The sequence below is a fragment of the Emydura macquarii genome, unplaced genomic scaffold (assembly GCF_026122565.2).
Source record: "Emydura macquarii macquarii isolate MOO-44397 ecotype Brisbane River unplaced genomic scaffold, CSIRO-AGI_Emac_v2 contig_561, whole genome shotgun sequence".
NCBI lineage: Eukaryota > Metazoa > Chordata > Testudines > Chelidae > Emydura > Emydura macquarii.
Genome location: NW_027130698.1, coordinates 2,924,239 through 2,942,924, shown reverse-complemented (window position 1 = coordinate 2,942,924; position 18,686 = coordinate 2,924,239). Strand labels below are relative to the sequence as shown.

General features: G+C 46.7%; 1 protein-coding gene across 1 annotated transcript in view; it reads left to right on the top strand.

The window, feature by feature from the left end:
• Positions 1 to 7,934: 7,934 nt before the first annotated feature.
• The window catches only part of RHPN2 (rhophilin Rho GTPase binding protein 2), a 40,117-nt gene continuing 29,365 nt past the window's right edge, over positions 7,935 to 18,686 (top strand). Inside the window, exon 1 of the mRNA XM_067540033.1 lies at positions 7,935 to 8,147. Coding sequence (XP_067396134.1) covers positions 8,079 to 8,147 — 69 coding nt within the window. The 5' untranslated portion in view covers positions 7,935 to 8,078. The remainder of the gene's footprint in view (positions 8,148 to 18,686) is intronic.

Here is an 18,686-nt window from a genome sequence, read left to right as displayed (position 1 = left end):
TAGGGAAGCAGGGAGAGGGATGCAGGCCTACCCATCTCCACTGCGTCCCAGCCCAGGACCCTATCAGTGGCAAAGCCGTTTGCCACTGAATCAGCGGGGCTCCAGTCGCAACATGCTGATGGGGTGTAGCCCCCGTCTCAGCCGCTGGCTAGCCGGCTGTCCCTGGGCCACTTCCTCCCCCTGGTCCCCGGGTACCTGTGTACTCTCGGTTTCCCTTTGGGTCGCTGGGGTACACAGCAAGCGGCAGGCTCACCAGTCCCTCCTCGTCGACCAGCGGCAGGTCCGGGAACTCCTCAGCAGAAGGCAGCTCCTCCAGGTCACAGGGTCCCCGTGGTTCCTCCGGTCCACAGGGTTCACTTAGTTCCTGGGGTCCTCCAGCGTCAGGCAGCTCCTCCAGGTCAGGGCTGGCCTCAGGGGGTAATTCCCACCCCGGAGTCTTGGGTGGCTCATTCCAGCTACCAGGGCTCGGTGGCCCAGTCCAATCACTAAGTCCTGATGGCCCTGTCCAATCACCGGGGCCTGGCAATCTGGGCAGGGTGTGGACGCTCCGCTCAGTGGGGCAGTTGCTCCAAATGGCTGGTCGGTCGGGGTCGGGCCTAGGCCACAGCCTTCAGGAAGACACGTCTGCCTCCGGCAGCAGCTTCCCCCCAATGAGCTACTTGGCCAGCCTTTTGTACTTCCCCTTCCTGCTTTGGCTCCGCCCCTCTGTTGCTGGGCAGTTTGGCCTATAGGGCCTGGTTCTGCCCAGCAAGGGCATAGCAACACTCCCTCGGGCCCAGGCTCCAAGGAAGGCCACAGCGCCTTTCTACACACACACCCCCCTCAAGTCTAGCTCCCAGTATCTGGGCCTGTCCTGCTCCCACTCTCCAATGCGGGACAAGGCATCAGCATTGGCATGGTCCCTACCTGCGTGGTGCTTGATGGTAAAAGTGAAGGGCTGCAGGGCGAGGTACCAATGCATTACCCTGGCGTTGGTGTCTTTCATTTGCTGGAGCCAGCGGAGGGGTGCGTGGTCTGTGATCACGGTGAAAGGGCTGCCAAGGAGGTAGTACCTTAGGGCCTCGAGCACCCACTTCACGGCCAATGCCTCCTTTTCAATGGTCGCATAACATTCTTCTCGGGGAAACCGCTTGCGACTGATGTATATGATGAGATGCTCTTCCCCGTCAAAGTTCTGAATGAGCACGGCCTCCAGTCCAACGGCTGAGGCGTCGGACTGCACCACGAATGGGCGGTTAAAATCGGGGCTGTACAGAACTGGCTCCTGGCATAGCGCATCTTTCAGCGCGATAAATGCCCTGTCACTCTCCAGCGTCCACTGGACGCTGAGCGGCTGATCCTTCCACAGGAGGTCCGTGAGCGGCACGGCGAGGGTGGCAGAGTTGGGGACGAACCGTCAGTAGTAGCCGGCCAAGCGCAGAAACTGCCGCACCTGCTTTTTGGTGGTCGGTCAGGATTACTCTTGCAGGGCTTGCACTTTCCCAATCAGGGGTTGCAGGGTTCCCCGACCTAAGGTGTACCCCAGGTAGGTAGTTTGCGGCCACTCTATCCGGCATTTCCGGGGGTTGGCGGTTAACCCCGCGTCCTGTAGTGTCCTCAGCACCACGACAACTTGGTTCAGGTGCTCGTTCCAATCTCAACTGTACACCCCGACATCGTCCAAGTAGGCTGCGGTGTAATTTAGGTGTGGCCCTAGGAGCTGGTCCATCAGCCTCTGGAACATTGCCGGTGCTTCGTGAAGTCCAAAGGGCATCCAGACAAACTGGTACAGTCCACTGGTGGTCGCAAATGTCATCTTTTCCCTGGAGCTGGCTTCAAGGGAGATTTGCCAGTACCCATTGGTAAGATCCAGGGTGGAAAAATAGTGAGTTTCTCCGAGTCAGTCCAGCAACTCGTTGATGCGTGGCATGGGTAGGCATCGAACTTGGAGATAAGGTTGACCCGCTGAAAGTCTATGCAGAAGCGGCGCGACCCATCGGACTTTGGCACTAACACAATGGGGCTGCGCCACTCGCTAGTCGAGGGCTCTATTACCCTCAGCCGCAACATGGCTTGGACTTCTTTCTCCACCGCCGCCTGCAGATGATGGGGGGGGGGGTGGTGATTTTGTGCCAGTATGCACCACCTCACCAGGGTGGGTCTTGATTGTATGGTATACCCGGGTGGTCCTCCTGGGGGTCGCGGTGAAGATCGTAGTGAAGGTTTCCACCAAGTGCATTGCCTGCTGACTCTGGGCCTCCGTTAAGCCACTAACGAGCTGAGGTTCTCCAGGATCCTCCTTCTCGGGGATCTGTGGACCTAGGTCCGGATCCGGGGGTGAGGGTTGATGAGCAAACCCTCCCGCTCACGCCAAGGCTTCAAGAGGTTCAGATGGTATATCTGCTTTTTTTCCGCCAGTCAGGTTGACAGACCTCATAATTCACCGGGCCGACCTGTCTAATGACGTCATAGGGTCCCTGCCACTGAGCCAGTAGCTTGGATTTTGCAGAGGGTAATAAAACGCAGACCCGGTCACTCAGCTTGAAGGAGCGGGTCCGTGCCCCCTGGTTATATGTCCGGGCCTGTGTGGTCTGGCTGGCCTGCATCCTTTCTTGGGTGAGCGTCCCGGTCTGTTGCAGGTGTTCCCGGAGATCCAGGACATACTGGAGCAACCCCTTTGCCAGCGACGGGGCCTGCTCCCACTGTTCCCGCATGAGGTCCAGGATCCCCCTTGGCTGGCGGCCATATAACAGTTCAAAGGGGGAGAACTGAGTGGAGGCCTGGGGGACTTCCCGGATGGTGACGAGCAAGGGTGGGATCAGTTGGTTCCACCGCCGCAGATCCTCTGGAGGGAACTTCCGGAACATATGCTTCAGCGTCCGATTAAATCGTTCCTCTAAGCCATTGGTCTGGGGGTGATATATCGAGGTCCGGAGCTTCCAGACCCCAAGGATGTCGCATACCTCCCGAAACAGCTGGGAGGTAAAATTAGTCCCCTGGTTCGTCAGGCGCTCTCGCGGTAGTCCCACCCTTGCGAACACTTTGACCAGCTCACCAGCCACCGTCCAGGCGGTAACATTCTTTAGAGGGATGGCCTCTGGGAAGCGGGTTGCATAGTCCATCAAGACCAGGAGGTACCGGTATCCGGCCACACTCCATTCCAGGGGCTCAACTAGGTTTATAGCCACCCACTCGAATGGTGGCCCAATCAGGGGGAGAAGCACGAGGGGGGCCCGTGGCACTCCTGTTGGGGCCACAAGTTGGCATTCTGGGCAGAAGGCACAATAGTCTCAGACCTCCCGGTGCACACCAGGCCAATAAAAACAGGTTAGTATCTGGGCTAGGGTTTTATCAAGGCCCAGGTGGCCTGTGGCCGGGATGTCATGGACCAGTCTCATCACGGCCTTCCAGTGGGCCCGAGCTGGGCGCGGGGGTTCCGAGTCGGGGTGTCCTGCTCCAGCCGACAGAGCCCGTCCTGTCTTAATTCGAATCATGGTCACTGGGCCACCCATTGGGGGTCGGTCACCACCCTGTCTATGGCGGCCAGTTGATTGTAGGCCTGGCTGAGAGTGGGGTCTTCCCATTGGTTGCGGCAAAAGTCGGCCCCTGGTTCTCCCGAGTGGGGTGGATCCCTTCCCACCGGAGGGGGTTATCTTCCCTGGGTCTCTGTCTCTCCGGTCGGTTCCGCGGCGGGACCCATCTGATCATCTCCAGGGGGCGGCTCCTGGGGGCCTGGTGCTTCCGCCTCTGGAGGCCCCTCGTATAGGACATTTTGGCTGCCCGCCTGTTGGAGGACCCCCGCGAAGCCTAGCCAATCCCAGCCTAGGAGCATGGGGTACGGGAGGTGCGGCGCCAGCCCTACTGGCAGCACCCGGGTGACCTGCCCGATGGTCCAGGGGACTGCTGGGGTGGGATAAAATTTCAGGTCCCTGTGGATGCAATGGAGGCCAACCTGTCCAAAGTCCTGCCCATCCTCGGGGACCAGCCCCTGCAGAATGAGGGTCTGGCCACACCTGGAGCCTATCAGGGTCTCCAAACGCTGTCCAGCTATGCTGACCGTGATTGTCGCTTTGGGGGTGGTCGGGCCCCAAGCATGCCCCTCCCCAGTGTAGACCATGCCCCAAGCACGCCCCTCCCCGGCGTAGACCATGCCCCAAGCACGCCCCTCCCTGGTGTAGACCATGCCGTAGGTGTAGTCCATGGCTGGGCATTGGCATCGCAGGTGTCCCATTTGGCCACATGCAAAACATGGGCCCAGGCTTCCGGATGCCTCCCGGGGTCTCTCTTTCGGGTCCGCGCTTGGCATCCCTGACCCTCCAGGGAGCCAAGGGCTGCCCGGGTCTGGGGCCAGCTGAAGCCTGGCTCCGGTGGGACTGGATAGTCCACCAGGGCTGGTGCGGCGTGGTCCCCCCAGAGCTTGTTCGCCCAGGTGTGGGCGCCGTGGGCACAGTGGGCCTCTCTGCCGCCAAGAAGTCCTCATCACCCAGGTCCTCCCATGTGCAGGCAAGATATATAAAAACTATTCCAGCACGACCTGCTCTGCCACTGTGGACGCAGCGTGCTGCTCCGGCTGGAGCCAGTGCCAGCAGGTGTCCCGAAGCTCTTGGGCCACAGCCCAAGGATGGGCCCCAGGGGGATATGTTTCTCCCAGAACCGGCGCCGGTAGGCTTCGGGGTTTATGTACAGGGCATCCAATATTGCTGCCTTCACGGTTGGGTAGTCCTGCGCCTCATCATCGGCCAGGGCCTGGTATGCCGCCTGGGGAGCCCCCATCAGATACGGGGCCAAGAGGACGGCCCACTGGTCCAGGGCCCAACCTGCGGCAGTGGCCACACACTCGAATGTTGTCAGGAATGCCTCGGGATCATCATCAGGCCACAACTTTGTGAGGTGTAGCTGTGGCCAGGCCGCTGGCAGTGGCCGGCTCTGGGGCTCCTCCAGGCCTTCTGGTCTAGGTAGCAGGGCATCCAGATGCTGTACGTATGGTCTTTGCAGCTCTTGCTGCTGGGCCCCCAGGTCCCGGATTGGTTGCTGTTGCTGGGTGCCCAATGTTTGTAACAACTGTTGCTGCTGCTGCAGCTGGGCCACATGCTGCTGCTGCTGGTGGTCAGTCCACCACTTCATAAATTTCTTGATGTCCATCCTCGGACCAGTCACAAGTGTCCGCACTCTGAGGGATCGCCAGAGCGGGCAGTCCCCCTTTCGTCAGGGGGCGGCTGCCCGCATTCTCCACCATGTGTAGGCCGGTGGCACCGTCCGGCTGGGGCGTCGTGATCCTCCCTGGGGCCCAGGCTTTTAGGAAGGCCACAGCACCTTTCTACAGTCACATTTCAGTAACAGTCAATTGATTGGAATGGCTATCTAGAGAATGATGGCTCAATTGAATGGAATGTGCTTCTGGAAGTCATGCACATTTCAGTAGCAGAGAAGACAGTTAAAAAGATGAAACAGCTAAGTCTGGCTTTGCTTTTGACTTGGATGGGACCTACAGCTGACATAGATCAGTGAAAAGATATATTGAAATCATGGCAAAATTCTGATTGACTTACACAGCACAGGGGTGGGATCAGGCTTTAGATCCAAATTTCTGACTTGCTGTTTCTAACATATCTCAGTTTCATGGGAATATTGAACAGATGTGCAGTTTATCAGACTACAACTCATAAATAATTCTACAATCATTGGTATTTTTAAAAAAATGCAGCTGCAGTAAAAGAAAAGAGAATGCCAAAGATATTTTCCCTAGATAATGAAGTTACCTCTGCAGATTTTCTCCCCTCTTTCTGAAGCCTGTGATTGCCTTAGACCAGGGTTTCTCAAACCTTTTTTGCTGGGACCCCCTCCTTTGCAAATATTTCAGGCTGTGATGACCCCCCAAAAAAGTTATGACCCCCCAATGCCACGCTTACTGGCATGCATAGGGGCTGACAGCTCGCCACCGCCCCTCACAATAACTTCAAGACCCGGAGGGGTCAGGACCCCCAGTTTGAGAACCCATGCCTTACACTATTAAGAGAACATTTGTTGGAAAAAACAAGAAACACCAGTTTGTTGCAAAACACCCCCAAAACTCACTTCTACACATGGCATAGTATGAAGTATTTTGATATATTGCATCTTTAATCAGTACATTTCCACAGATCTCTTTAGCTCTGGATTGTGTAGTAATGAACACATTATATTGGGATCTAATATTTAAACAACTTCCTTATATGAACCACTAACATACCTACAAAACCAGTTATACAATGGAATTTTTTAAAAGAATGTGAGGCTTTCATTTAAAGTGCTGCAGATCTCTGCAATTTTGAGGAAAACTTTCATAACTTTTCTGCAGATTTCCTGTCCAATCTTCCATTTTTTACATAGGTAAAGTGCTCAGTGACTTAAAAGGGACATTTGTCTCAGTAAAGCCTGCAGAACTAGGCTCTTTAAGTAACAATCCTCACAGATATTTTCAAAGTTCTTCACAGATTTCTGCTGCCTCTGGGTGATAAAAGGTTTGAGAAGTAGAGTACAATTTATTATATCGATTTGGGAAGAAATTATTTTAACATTATTACGTGTAACCATTTCCCAGAAGTGTGCTAAAACTCCGAGTCTAAATACGTCATAAAAATAATAAGAGCTCAATTGTACCAGACATAGTACAAGAACTAATAAAAACAGTTCCTGTCCCCCAGCTGCTGAGTTATCATTTCTATTATTTTGCTGTACAATGGCTTTAACAAGAAAACAAGAGTGCATCAACTGCACAGCACAAGGGATACAATAATTCTTTCTTGCTATTAATGATCTTGACCAGCATTTTGTAAATACTCCCCCAAGCTCTAAAGAATGAATCACTCATGGAGAAGAGTAATGAGCCAGGGTGACCACATTATCTCGAGTTGAAGGCTTAAAATACAGGGAATAAGGGAGAAGCAAAGACCCTAGAAAGACTGGTATGACAATGTGTATTTGAGAACAAAAGAAGCAGCTCCCGGCGCCGGAAGGAGAGTACTCCCTGTAGGGACGATTTCCAGGCAAATGGCATTACGGAAGGCATTGTCTCCAACTCCGCAAGCTACTGAAATAGACACACCTGCAACTTTCAAGGTTTGTTTAATACGATTGCATGGGAAGGAAAATGCACTAGGAAAAATACATCAAACATGAATAAAGTCTCCGGAGGCCACGTCATAATACTGCATGACCACAGATTATTCTTCGTTTCACAGCAGAGCTGTCCAGACTGCAGCAGGCCGGTTGAGAGTGCGGCATCCAGAGCACAAAGGGATTGCACTAAACACAGAATCACAGGAGCCTGCTTCTTGCTAGGGGAGGCAGGAAAACGGCAGCCGCCACTTGATCCATCCGAGCGAATCGAGTCCAGCGAGGCGGCGGGCTGGGCGCTGCCCTGTTAGTGGAGCTGGAGGGAAGCTCCGGGGTGAGGGCACTTGTTGCTCGTTTTGTGTAGCCGGCGGGCACGCAACGCAGCTGGGGTAGGTGTGGGAGCAGGACACGGAGAAAGTCACAGGCAACGAAATCAGGGGGCAACGAAATGAGCAGGCCGCCCACAGCCCCAGCTTAGTGCCTCCATGCCACCGCCATCCCTCCCTCGGCGCGCCCCGGGGCTGCACGAGGCAGGGCGGATCCCTTCCCGCGGCTGGCGGGGAGATCCGGCGGGAGGTGGGGACAGGGAAAAGGGGGACGCTCCCTCCCCCCCCTCCAAATCTACGCTTGTCGCGGCTCCCCGGTCCCCGTCAGCCCCTCGCTCCCCGCCCCGACACTCCCTGGGCTGGGCGCTGGCAGTGGGGCGGGGCCTTGTTCCGCTCCCTGCCGCCCAGTACCCGCTGTGGGAAAACGAAACGCACGCGCGCCACCACCGCCGCATCCCCACCCCGAGGGGCCGGGCAGGGCGGCGCGCCTCGGAGGAGTCGGGCTCAGGGGCAGGCTGGCTGACTCACCGCCCCGCCCCCGCGCGGAGGGAGGGCGGGAGCGGGTGGAGCTGGGCTGCAGAGCGGCGGCGGGGCACTCGGGGAGCCGCGCTGGCTGCGCAGACACTGTCAGGGCGAGCGAGGCGCGCAGCAGGTTCGCGCTCCCGGGCGGGAGAGAAGATGACGGATACCTTGGTGCCCGGCGGCTACCGGGCGGCGCGGTCAGCGGAGGGAGGCTATTTCCGAAAGGTAAGGGCGGGCTGCGCTGCGGGGATCGGGCGCCTGCAAGGTGGGAGGGCGGCAGCCCGAGCCCAAACATCTCCAGTGCCGTTTAACAGCCCCGCGAGCCCGGCGCAGCTGGCAGCGGCGGGGTGTCTGACCGCAGTGTAGACGTGCCCGGACAGCTGGGCCATTTGCAGACGCAGGTGGCTTGAGCCCGTCTTCTCCCACCGTGTCTGCTGGCTGGAGCCTCTTCCCTCCCCCCATCCCTTCCAGTGCCTCCTGCCTCAGGCTCAGCCTCTCCGGCACCAGTAGGGTGTGAAAAATCAGGACCTTTTTGGGGGGGATGGGAAGGGGGTGTATTTGCCTATAGAAGACAAAGCCCCTAGCAGGACGTCTGGTGCTATGTGCCACTCCCCTTTCCTTGTAAAACTAACAGACTGACCGCAGCAGGTACCCCCAGCCCTGCCTCTCACGCGGCTGCTACCGCCAGCGCAGAGTACAGCGCATTGGAAAAACCGGGAGTGTCTCAGAGACTTACTAACATCACTTCAGATACTACCCGCAGTCTGTTCCTCTGTTTAGGGTCATGTATTTTGGGGAAGGGCATACGTTATTTACGTCTCTTGTTACTCCTTGCAAAATGTTGTGAGCGGTTTCCTTACATCTCTAATAGATTATCTTGTTTTAAGATGAGTTAGCTCTAATTAACCGATGAAGGGAGCTGGCTCAGGGACTGCAAAGGAAATGTGATAGGGGATTTAGATTAGAGCTGAGCATTTTTAGCTTGCCAGAGACTTGACAGTAGGATCAGTGCTCAAAACTAAGCAAAGTTCTTTCTAAGTATTAAGATAACATTGACTTTAGGGCACCTTTAACTGGGGAATTCTTTAGGGAGCTCCCACATATATAGGTTTCACCAGGTCTCTCTTCAGAAAGTTCTGATGCTGCCGCACGTATTCAGAGCTTGTTCCTAACTGAGCTTCCCAGGAAGGCAAAACTCTCAGCCGATTTTAATGTGAACTTTGGCTGCCTCACGAGGCTTGGGATCAGGCATGTACGCATCAGATCTTGCTGTTTTTCTTTACAATCACAGAATACACTGTCACTGGGTGCATTAATATAAAATTTCAAAGCTCTTTCCCCATTACATGCCCCCTACAACTGCTTATCCATCTTTTAAATAATTCTAATTTTGTTTGTATATATGTTGAATCTTACTGGAATTAAGATACTCATTAATGGCTTCATAATGGAATATTTAATACATATCTCTCCTTACTTTTTAAACTGAGTGGATGGTTTATGCAGTGATCCACACCTACATTATTTTTACATGGCAGTAGTTCTAGTATTAAATATCACTGAGGACGCAATCCTGAAAGGTGCCAGCTCCTATTAACTTTGGTGGCATTCAGTGCTATCTTCAAGCAGTTGTGATTTGGGGAGTTAATAACTCTCCCCCCCAATGGTGCAGAATCAGGGTCCAAGGCTGTAGCCATATTTTAAACAAATTAAGGCTCTGTCTACTTGAGAAAAAATTGGCATGTTAACTGATCCCCCTAGTACAACTGTACACACCTCACATCCATCCATGCACAAGTGTCCTCTACAGTGCATTTACAACCATCATTTGGACTAGACTTGCTTCAGGAGGTCTATGTACCTTACTCTGCCATGTGATGTGGAAGAGCTTTTTGTCAATAGTAATTTATCTCCATATCTTTAGACAGGGTTGGTGGCTTCTATTCAGGAGGGACTCAAGAATGACATTATAGTAAAATTTCAGATGCATCTTCTAGCACTATGGGAAAGCTTGTACAGCCATATAAATTGCTAGACAGATGAAAAAAAAAACTTTGCCCCAAATTCTATTTGCTATTCTTGTTTGAAAAGTGTCACTGAAGTCACTGTCCTTTGGTTTGTTTCTTGGTGTGGATTATATTAGATATGCTCATGTTCTAATTAATTTTAACATTAGTTCTTCAGCTACTTTTCTACAGTATCTGGATATCTCATGGGATGTACTTATATCCGGCCTGCTAGAAAATCAAGTTTAAGAACTTGAAAAAAGGTTACAAAAAAGACAGGCTGTATATTTTACAAATAAATAAAAATTGCTAAAAAATTAATGTTAGAATAGTGCCTGATTTACCTCAGTATTTCAGTTAGCTCTCAACCTTCTTAAGGAAATACATGTTCTTTACTCAAACCTAAAAAAAGGGACTTATTTTCCTTTGTTATCCTGGTGTAAAAGCAGGAGAACTCTCCAGAAATCAATGGAGTTACACTGATGTAAGATTCAAGTTAAAGGAAAATATAGTTTACTTTAAATATAAAGAGGCATAATTTTAATTTTCAATTGGTCTAACCATAAATCTGAAGTAACAAAGTCTTGTCCATTGTTTCAAAACTAATAAAAGGTGTGGTTGGTTTGCCTTCACTTTATCCACACTACATTTTGATGGACCAGATCAAATATCTTTTATGCATTCAAGATTTCCATTTAAAACAAAAGGAATTTGTGGTTACAAAACTGGGATTAGAAATACAGCTCAGACAAAACCTGAATTATACCTAGCCAAAAAAGTATCTATGTTTGGATGAACCATTACTACAATGGCACTCCCTCCCATGGACTCTAGATTTTTTTTTTTGAGACGTTCAGACTAGTCCAATAAACAAGTTTTGGAAAAACTGTCAACTGTAACATGGTTGAGAGTACAAAGTCTTCTCTCACCAACAGGTATGTAAATGAGGAAGCAATTACTTCCTATTGTGCATTGGTAGAGAATATGGTCAAAGATTAGGGCCTCAGTTCCACAAATCATTACCAAAAAATCCTTTTAAATTCTGAACAGGATTAGGTTCTAAAGCAGTCAAGCTATGGAAACCCTGTAGCTGTATATATCGTCTAAAATGTAGAAATCAAATTTCAGTCTAAATAGAGCCCTAAAGGACTGTGTATGATTGAACTGGTGATTATATTGTTTCTTTGTGCTCTTAAACTTATCTTGAGCTTTTTAAATAGAAGGTCTTACTTTTACACAGTATTTTTTTCCTCTAAGGAGTTTAAGGACTGGTGTATACATTTTGTTGGTGCACGCACATTTTCAAGGATAGTCTTTTTAAGGATACTTCCTTTGTGTTAAGATTAGAAAACCACTTAATTAAATAACAAAATAGGAAAATTTGTTTTCCTTTAAATAACACCTTTCATTAATGTATCTCAAGGCACTTTTCAACCAATGAATTTAGCCTCACAATATCTTTGTGAAGTGGGGACATATTTTTTCCCTATTTTAAGGCACAGATTGCTTCAGGGATTTGCCCAAGAAGTCTCTGACAGAGCTAGGATTAGAACTCAGATCTCCCGATATCCAGACCAGGTCTTTAATCTTTTAAAAAACAGGTTTTCTGTACAAATAGTGAAACTTTTAAAATCAGTTTACACCATATGCTCATCTGTGGTGTTCCTGATTTTTGGTGACACTTTTGTCATTATCACAAAAAGCAACTTATTTGCATAATTTGAGAGCAATTGATGCGTCATATTTTAATATAGACAGTGTTCTTTTACAACTAACAGGTATAAACTTTAGTCTGCATTTTAAGATGTATAGTTAGCTACTCTAATCCTACATAAACCCTATCAGCATCCCCAAAACACATTGTGTAAAACTGCTTCTCCTTCTAGCCAACCAATGGTAAACTACCATTCTTGCTTAATTAATGTTTTATTCTATGGAAGATTCTCAGAACCTTTCTGAGTTCTCAGGCTTCCATTGTTTTGTTTGTTTGTTTTTGCTTCCTTAATCATCATCTGTTGACAAAGCTTTGGATGAAACCTCCTTAAATCAGAGTATTGTTTATTTTACCAGTGGGAACAAAGCATTTAGAGAAAGCAACATACTGCCTATGCACGTCTATCTTACCTAAAGATTTCCTGATGGTAACTTAACCTCTTCAGTCATCCCAGCATGTGCCCTGTGTCCCAGTCTAGTTCCCCCAAACAACACTGCGCCTCTAGAGAGTATTCCCTCTTAAACCTACCAGTTCCTTTGATCTTCTGGGTTCTTTCCTCTTCTCACAGTATCTCTTAACTCTTAAGTGTTTGTGGAGAAGTGGCTTATCTTGAGTCATTCTTTTTCCTCCTGCTTGTTTTTCCTTACAACCCTCTACTAAACAATATATTCAGACAGTAAACATCCCAATAACCATGTCAACATATAGTATTCATGGATTATTACAGAGCAGCTCCAATTCAGTCCTAGAGACCACATCCTATACTTGCAGATTCAATTATCTAGTATTAGGGGTGGCTAAACATTTTATGTTAACTGTTTTTCATTGGAACATTAATTTTTCAGTCCATAGCCCCTCCTCCCCAAAAATCTGAATTTTCTATAGAATTTTTTTTTTGACCAGCTCTATCTAGTAGACCTTTTCCATCCATGATTTATAATAATCTTACGCTCTCTGGAGACTATCACCACCTACTCCCAAAGCAGTCTGGAAGGTTGAAAGAGTGATTTAAAATGCTTCTTCATCCCATTTACTGAGCCTACCACTTCTGCAGTATTCCAAGCTTCCGATGGCTTGGGAGTGATTGATCAACCTTGAGTCTTGAACTTGGATTCCTTTGTTGTCAGCATATTGTACTACAGCTAGACTAACAGGATAGTTAGTTTAATGAATTTATAAATTCTGGTCAGCTTGATGAAGATAGTTCTATTCTTCCTGTTTCTGTTTCTCAGCACTTTGTCTCTGAACTACTCTGACCTGTTCTGACTGGATATCTGCCATACAGATCAAAGAGCTGGACCAGCTCATAAAGAAAATGATGCTGCAGACCAATTAGGGTAAAAGAAATCAGAACTTGTTAATCCTCCTCACCATGGGGAAAGGAACAAAAACTAAACACCTCTCCCCCCCAAAGTCCTATCAAAAAAGATATAAGGATCTTAGTCTAAAATGGTAGGCTTATTAACCTGCTCTGAACAAGAACGTCCCAAACTAGCTTCTTTTTAAGATTCTGTGGTGTATTTCTGTTTCCTGTGCCTAGGGTTTCCATTTGCTTACCTGCTAATCCTGTGCCAGGCTCTTCGAATCATTAGGAGCCATTACATAACATTTGCTTTTACACAGGAATATTCATTTGCCTATTTGTCCTTTTTTCTATTTTGTTGGGAAAGATAGAAAGAATGTTGCAATGATTAGACAAAGAATTTACTACCTTTGACATTCTATATCACAGTCATGCACACACTCATTCCACGTATGTCAGAACACCTCAAACAGGAAAAGGAACTGAATCTCAAAGAATGAACTAACCCACCCAGACTGTGTCTTCTCTGATGGCTTCTCTGATGCAATATTACTATTTTTGGCTCTGTTTGGCAAATATTATTTGTAGCTGGTTGCTATAGTATAGTATTAGTTTAATACACTAGTTACAGCTTTTTAAAATTTTGCATTAAACATTTGTTTTACTTTTTTTTAAGTGCCTGGAGTTAAAAAAAATTAACTAAGTAAATAATTATTTGTAAGTGCCATAACTGTTCCTGGCGCAATTACACTAAAACTGATTTAAAGTTGCCTTTTTTGTCGTATAGGCTTATAACAGTCACCAAGAGGTTGGCAGGAAAATTCTATCAAATAGTGTAGCCGAGAAGGTAGTCTTTTCTTTTCTTGAAAGGGAATATATTTCTGGTTTAATGCTTGTAGCCACTTCTGTAAAATAGTTATTCTGCTTTAACACTTAGATAATGATACACTATCACTTGGCCATTTCTTGTTTGATAGCAAAGCCTAGAAGCAACTGACATATTCTCAACCTCACATATTAAAAAACGGGTCTGGCCCCAAAAAGTCATGACACTCACTTTAGAGTCATGAATTGTTTGGATTTTTTTTTTTAAATGTGCATTTTGGATCTCTATTTTCCTTCTGACTTTTGAGTCTTTAAGGTTCACGTTTTTCAGCTTTTCTATGCAATCATGCTTTTTGAAATGAAAGCTGAGATTCTCATTACTCCAGCTTAAAGAAAAATACCAAGTAACAAAAGATATGCGATAAAATCATAGGGTTGACAACACTGAAATATCAAGAGAAACTTTCAGTATTTGTAGCAGGACAAGGTATGCAAATATTTACGATATTCATTTTGGCAGGCTTTGGTCCCAGTGCTACAAATACTTACTCACATGAGTAAATTTACTCAGAAATGTAGTCCTACTTAAATCAGTGAAACTACTTGTGTAAGTAAAGTTATACACCTGTGAGTATTTGCAGTATCAGGCCCTTTGCTTGAACTAAGGCTTCACAACTCACAAGCAGTACAGGTTACGCTAAGTGGAGAAAAATGTTCTTTAAGCAAGGAGGCACACCCAGTTTCAACTCTGCATCACCTTCTCCAATTAGCTTGTCATGGCTCAGCTTATCAGTTCAAATACCTACTGAATGCATCATATTAACAGACATATTAAAGGCAAATACCTCTTCTGATTACCAAACAATTGAGCAATTAGTATTTTGTGTAGTCACAGCTGAATTTCTGATGCTGAAAAAGAAATCTATTTTAAAGTAAAGCATTCTGGCATCCAACCAAATGAAGGTTACCATCTACTTTTTCATTTGGGGACCAAACCACATTTTCCCTTCTGTTAACTGCCCTCTTGACAACTATTTTCCATCTGTAAGGGTGGGCCATCTATTATATCTTCCTACTCTAAAACGAAACTGCCAGTATCTCATAGATTGGGGATCAAAAGGCACAGCTCACACTTTTGCTCCAGAAATCTGATGTTATTTCCTGGTAAGGTGTTAATAAAGCCATAGTATGCATGGACTACCTGTCTGGGCAAATATAATATTACAGGGATTCCCCAGTTCAAGATTCTCATGGCACTTGGCTACCACTCAGTGCTCAGGATACAAAGTACTTAGCCTGGGGGCTGTGTGACATTCAACAGCAGCTTCTCTAATTTAGGTGCCACTGGGTGTATTAAAGAAAATAAATATATTAAATTATAACTTTTTTCATATTGCTGTTATCCAAAGCATTGTCTATAAACTATTAGTTAAGTACTAGCAGTGCTGTGACTGCTTTATTTGCTCACACAACTGTATGCATTTAACAGCAGTTCACACCTAGCTGTAGGTGTTGGAATCCATTTTGTGGAGGGAGGTATTGTATCTTTGACCAGGACATTAGGATTATCCTATACTGTTTGTGAGACATGCTAGAGAAACTTTAATTTTCATTTGGACAAAGGGCAGAAATTGGAAGAAGGTGGTGCAGTGTATCCTAGAACTGCACTGCACTGATTTGGAACTTGAATGACTGTCTGGCCCACAGGTGAGAATATTATCAGCTGAGTCATTTTGGGACTACTGTCAGGTTTTATGTCAAACCAGGTTGTGTGCTGCTGCTTAGAGGTCTCACCGCCAACACAAATTGTGTGTTAGAGGGACAAAGTTCTGAAAGCTAGCTGTTTTCAGTTTTACTCATGTAGTTTCAAAATTAGCCATGTCAGCGAGTGTCATGATGGTCTCAACACACACTCTAGAAATGGTGTGTCTGAATTCAAGATCATCTCTGATGTGCTGCATTTTGTTTGAAACCACAACCTATTAGCTCTTCTGCATTTCTTTCATTCTCTTTTACTGAAACAAGGACATGATAATCAACTTTCCCAAATGTAGAGAGAATGCAATTTAAGTCTGGGATCATCTCCAGAATATGCTCTTGCATCAGATATTCTTAAACTTTGATGAAGTTGACTGGATAATTATGCAAATGGAGACTAATTTATCAATAGATGTTTAGGCTTGTATTCTCCTGGATGTCATGCGCAATAAGAGTCCTACACAATTTTTAGGAAAATAAGAAAAAAGGGAGACAGCCTCTTCTTGTCTCTGCTCCTTTTAATCTTACAGATCCCTGACAGAGCACTAAGGAACCCCTACTGTTCTCCTTTAAAACTCCCCTAAATCATAGGCAAAAGAACTAGACAGAAATCTGTCGGCATTGCTCATTAATTAGCCAAAGGATTGCTATAAAAAAATGCTAGTAGCAATCTGCACAGGCAGGTGTTAATATCCAACATGATCTTTTCTGTCTTCAGAGTCTCTGTGACTTCAGTTTCTTTCCAGAAGTTATTTAATATAAATAATATATGGTACAATTCTTTAACATGAGTCATATGGGGCTTGCCTCTGATAAGAACTCATTAAAAATACACAAATATCCTGCTTCTGTAGTTTACCAACCCTATTCTACCAAGCAGGAAGATACAATAGTAAATAACTAAATGAACTTTAGACAGCACAGGGACTTTTGTTTCTTCATGAACTCAATATAGCATTTGAGCTATATATACCAGCAGTGAACCACATAAACCACAGTTACACTCTGAAAAAATAACCATAAAAATGGCAGCATGGGATTCATTGTTTATTAACTTCATAGCAAGTGTTTTCAGTTTACAAGTTAAAAAAGGACATTGTTTTATTACCTGCATTGCAAACTCAGACTGGAATCTATGACTCAAACATCATCAGTAATAATAAAGGTTCTTCAGTTGGAATAATTTTACTGACTATGCGTGAGCCATGATATAATCCAGCTGACCCTCTCAGAGCTGTGCTAGCTCTGCAGAGCCAACAAGAGTTATGTAAAACATCTAAACAGATATGACTATTGCCAGTACACACACACACACACACAAAATCTGTTGAGTAAGAAGTTGCTATTTTTATACAGCCACTTTTCTGATCAGTCTCACTTTAATGAACATCTATTGAAAAGGAAGCTAGTTGAAAGGAAACATTTGAGGGTAATTTTAATAGTTACTGTAAGACATGAAGTATTGTGCATTAAAACCAGGCAGCAGTGAAAGCAGAAAGTGTGGGATTCACATTGAGATCTGGCTGCCTGCTGTGTAATGAGTATTAACAATGTTCTTGGCATTTTATAAACACGGAACCAGATTTTACGGTTCTGTGAAAAGACCTATTTGTGAGTATGTGAGAAGTGGTGGGTGTGGAGAGTAAAATACAGTGAGGTTCCCCTCTTGGAGTTTTTATCCAAATCAATATCAGATACAGAAGGTTTATGTCCACTTCACCCACATTGCAAGTGCAGAGGAAATTCACCCCAAACTCCACAGATCCCCTGAGATCCTATGAACATACAGGTTATCTGCATTATGGCACTGTTCTCCATGCTGGCTCCTGTCCACCAGTTCTCTGGCAGCTTGATTCTACTGGAGCCAGTCAGTTGGTGAATCCTATATAGGGCTTGTCTACACTTACAATGCTGCAGCACTTCAATGAAGACACTACCTATGCCAATGGGAGGGGTTCTCCCAGTGGCACAGACACTCCACTTCCCCAAGGGGTTGTAGCTAGGTTGAGAGGAGAATTCTCCTGTCAACCTAATGCTGTCTACATGGGAGTTTCAATCAGTTTAACTGCATCGCTTGAGGGTGTGGATTTTTCACACCCTGAGCGATGTAATTATACCACCCTAATTTCCTAGTGTAAACCAGGCCACAGTCTGCTGCCCCAAGACTCTGTACAGATGAGATCCTGCAGTAACTTTCCCCAGAAACAGACCCCATGACCCACAGAGAACCCTTTATCAGGGAGACAAAAGTGCAGAGCAGGCAGACAGGGAGCACATCCACTCCTAGTACTTGTATTCACTGCAGTAATTAGCTCAAGTGAGATACAGAGTAACATGGGATTTACAGAGAGTGATTGGATTAGCGGAGTAATTGGATTAGCTGTTGATGAATAGAAACTCAAGCTATTGCCTCCCTACTGCATTGCTAGCTTGTGCATTGGCATCACTCGAGCTTCAATACCTTCCCTCATGGGCCAGCGAGTTTGAGTTTATAGCACCATTTAACTAGAGCTAGAAATTTTTGTGCGTGTGGATGGGAGTTGAATGGGGGTAGCACTCGAGTTATAACTTAAACTAACTGTGCTGTGAAGACACACGCTCACTACACTCCTACACAGGTAGTCATGTACTCTCCTCTCTGCAGACAACCAAGCCCTGTCTGCTCCCAGACACTTAGCACTGATAAAGGTGGCACTCACCAGGAGCAGCTCTTGCATTGAGGACTGCACAGGCTACATTAGTTGTCTGACCTGAGTGGAGGGAAGGCTCTTTGCTCCATCATTTCCTTTTGTATAGCGTTTAGTATCACTGCAGTTCTTCCTCCATTCCTTCCCTGTGTGCCTGTCTGCGGGTATGTCTACATATGGAAACTATACTGGTATAGCTATGTTACTGGCATAGCTATGTTGCTGGCATAACCCCATATGTAGATGTAACCTATAGTGACAGAATGAGATTTTCTGTTGGTATACAAATACCACCTTTCTGAGTGATGGCAGCATTCTTCCATTGACCTAGTTGTGTCATTATGGGGAGTTAGGTCAGCATAGCTATATTACTCGACAGTGAGGGGAAGAGATTTTTCAAACCCCTGACCACCATCTCTGTCTACTTAAATTTTAAGTGTAGACTTGACTTTTGAGCTGGAGCCTGATTAA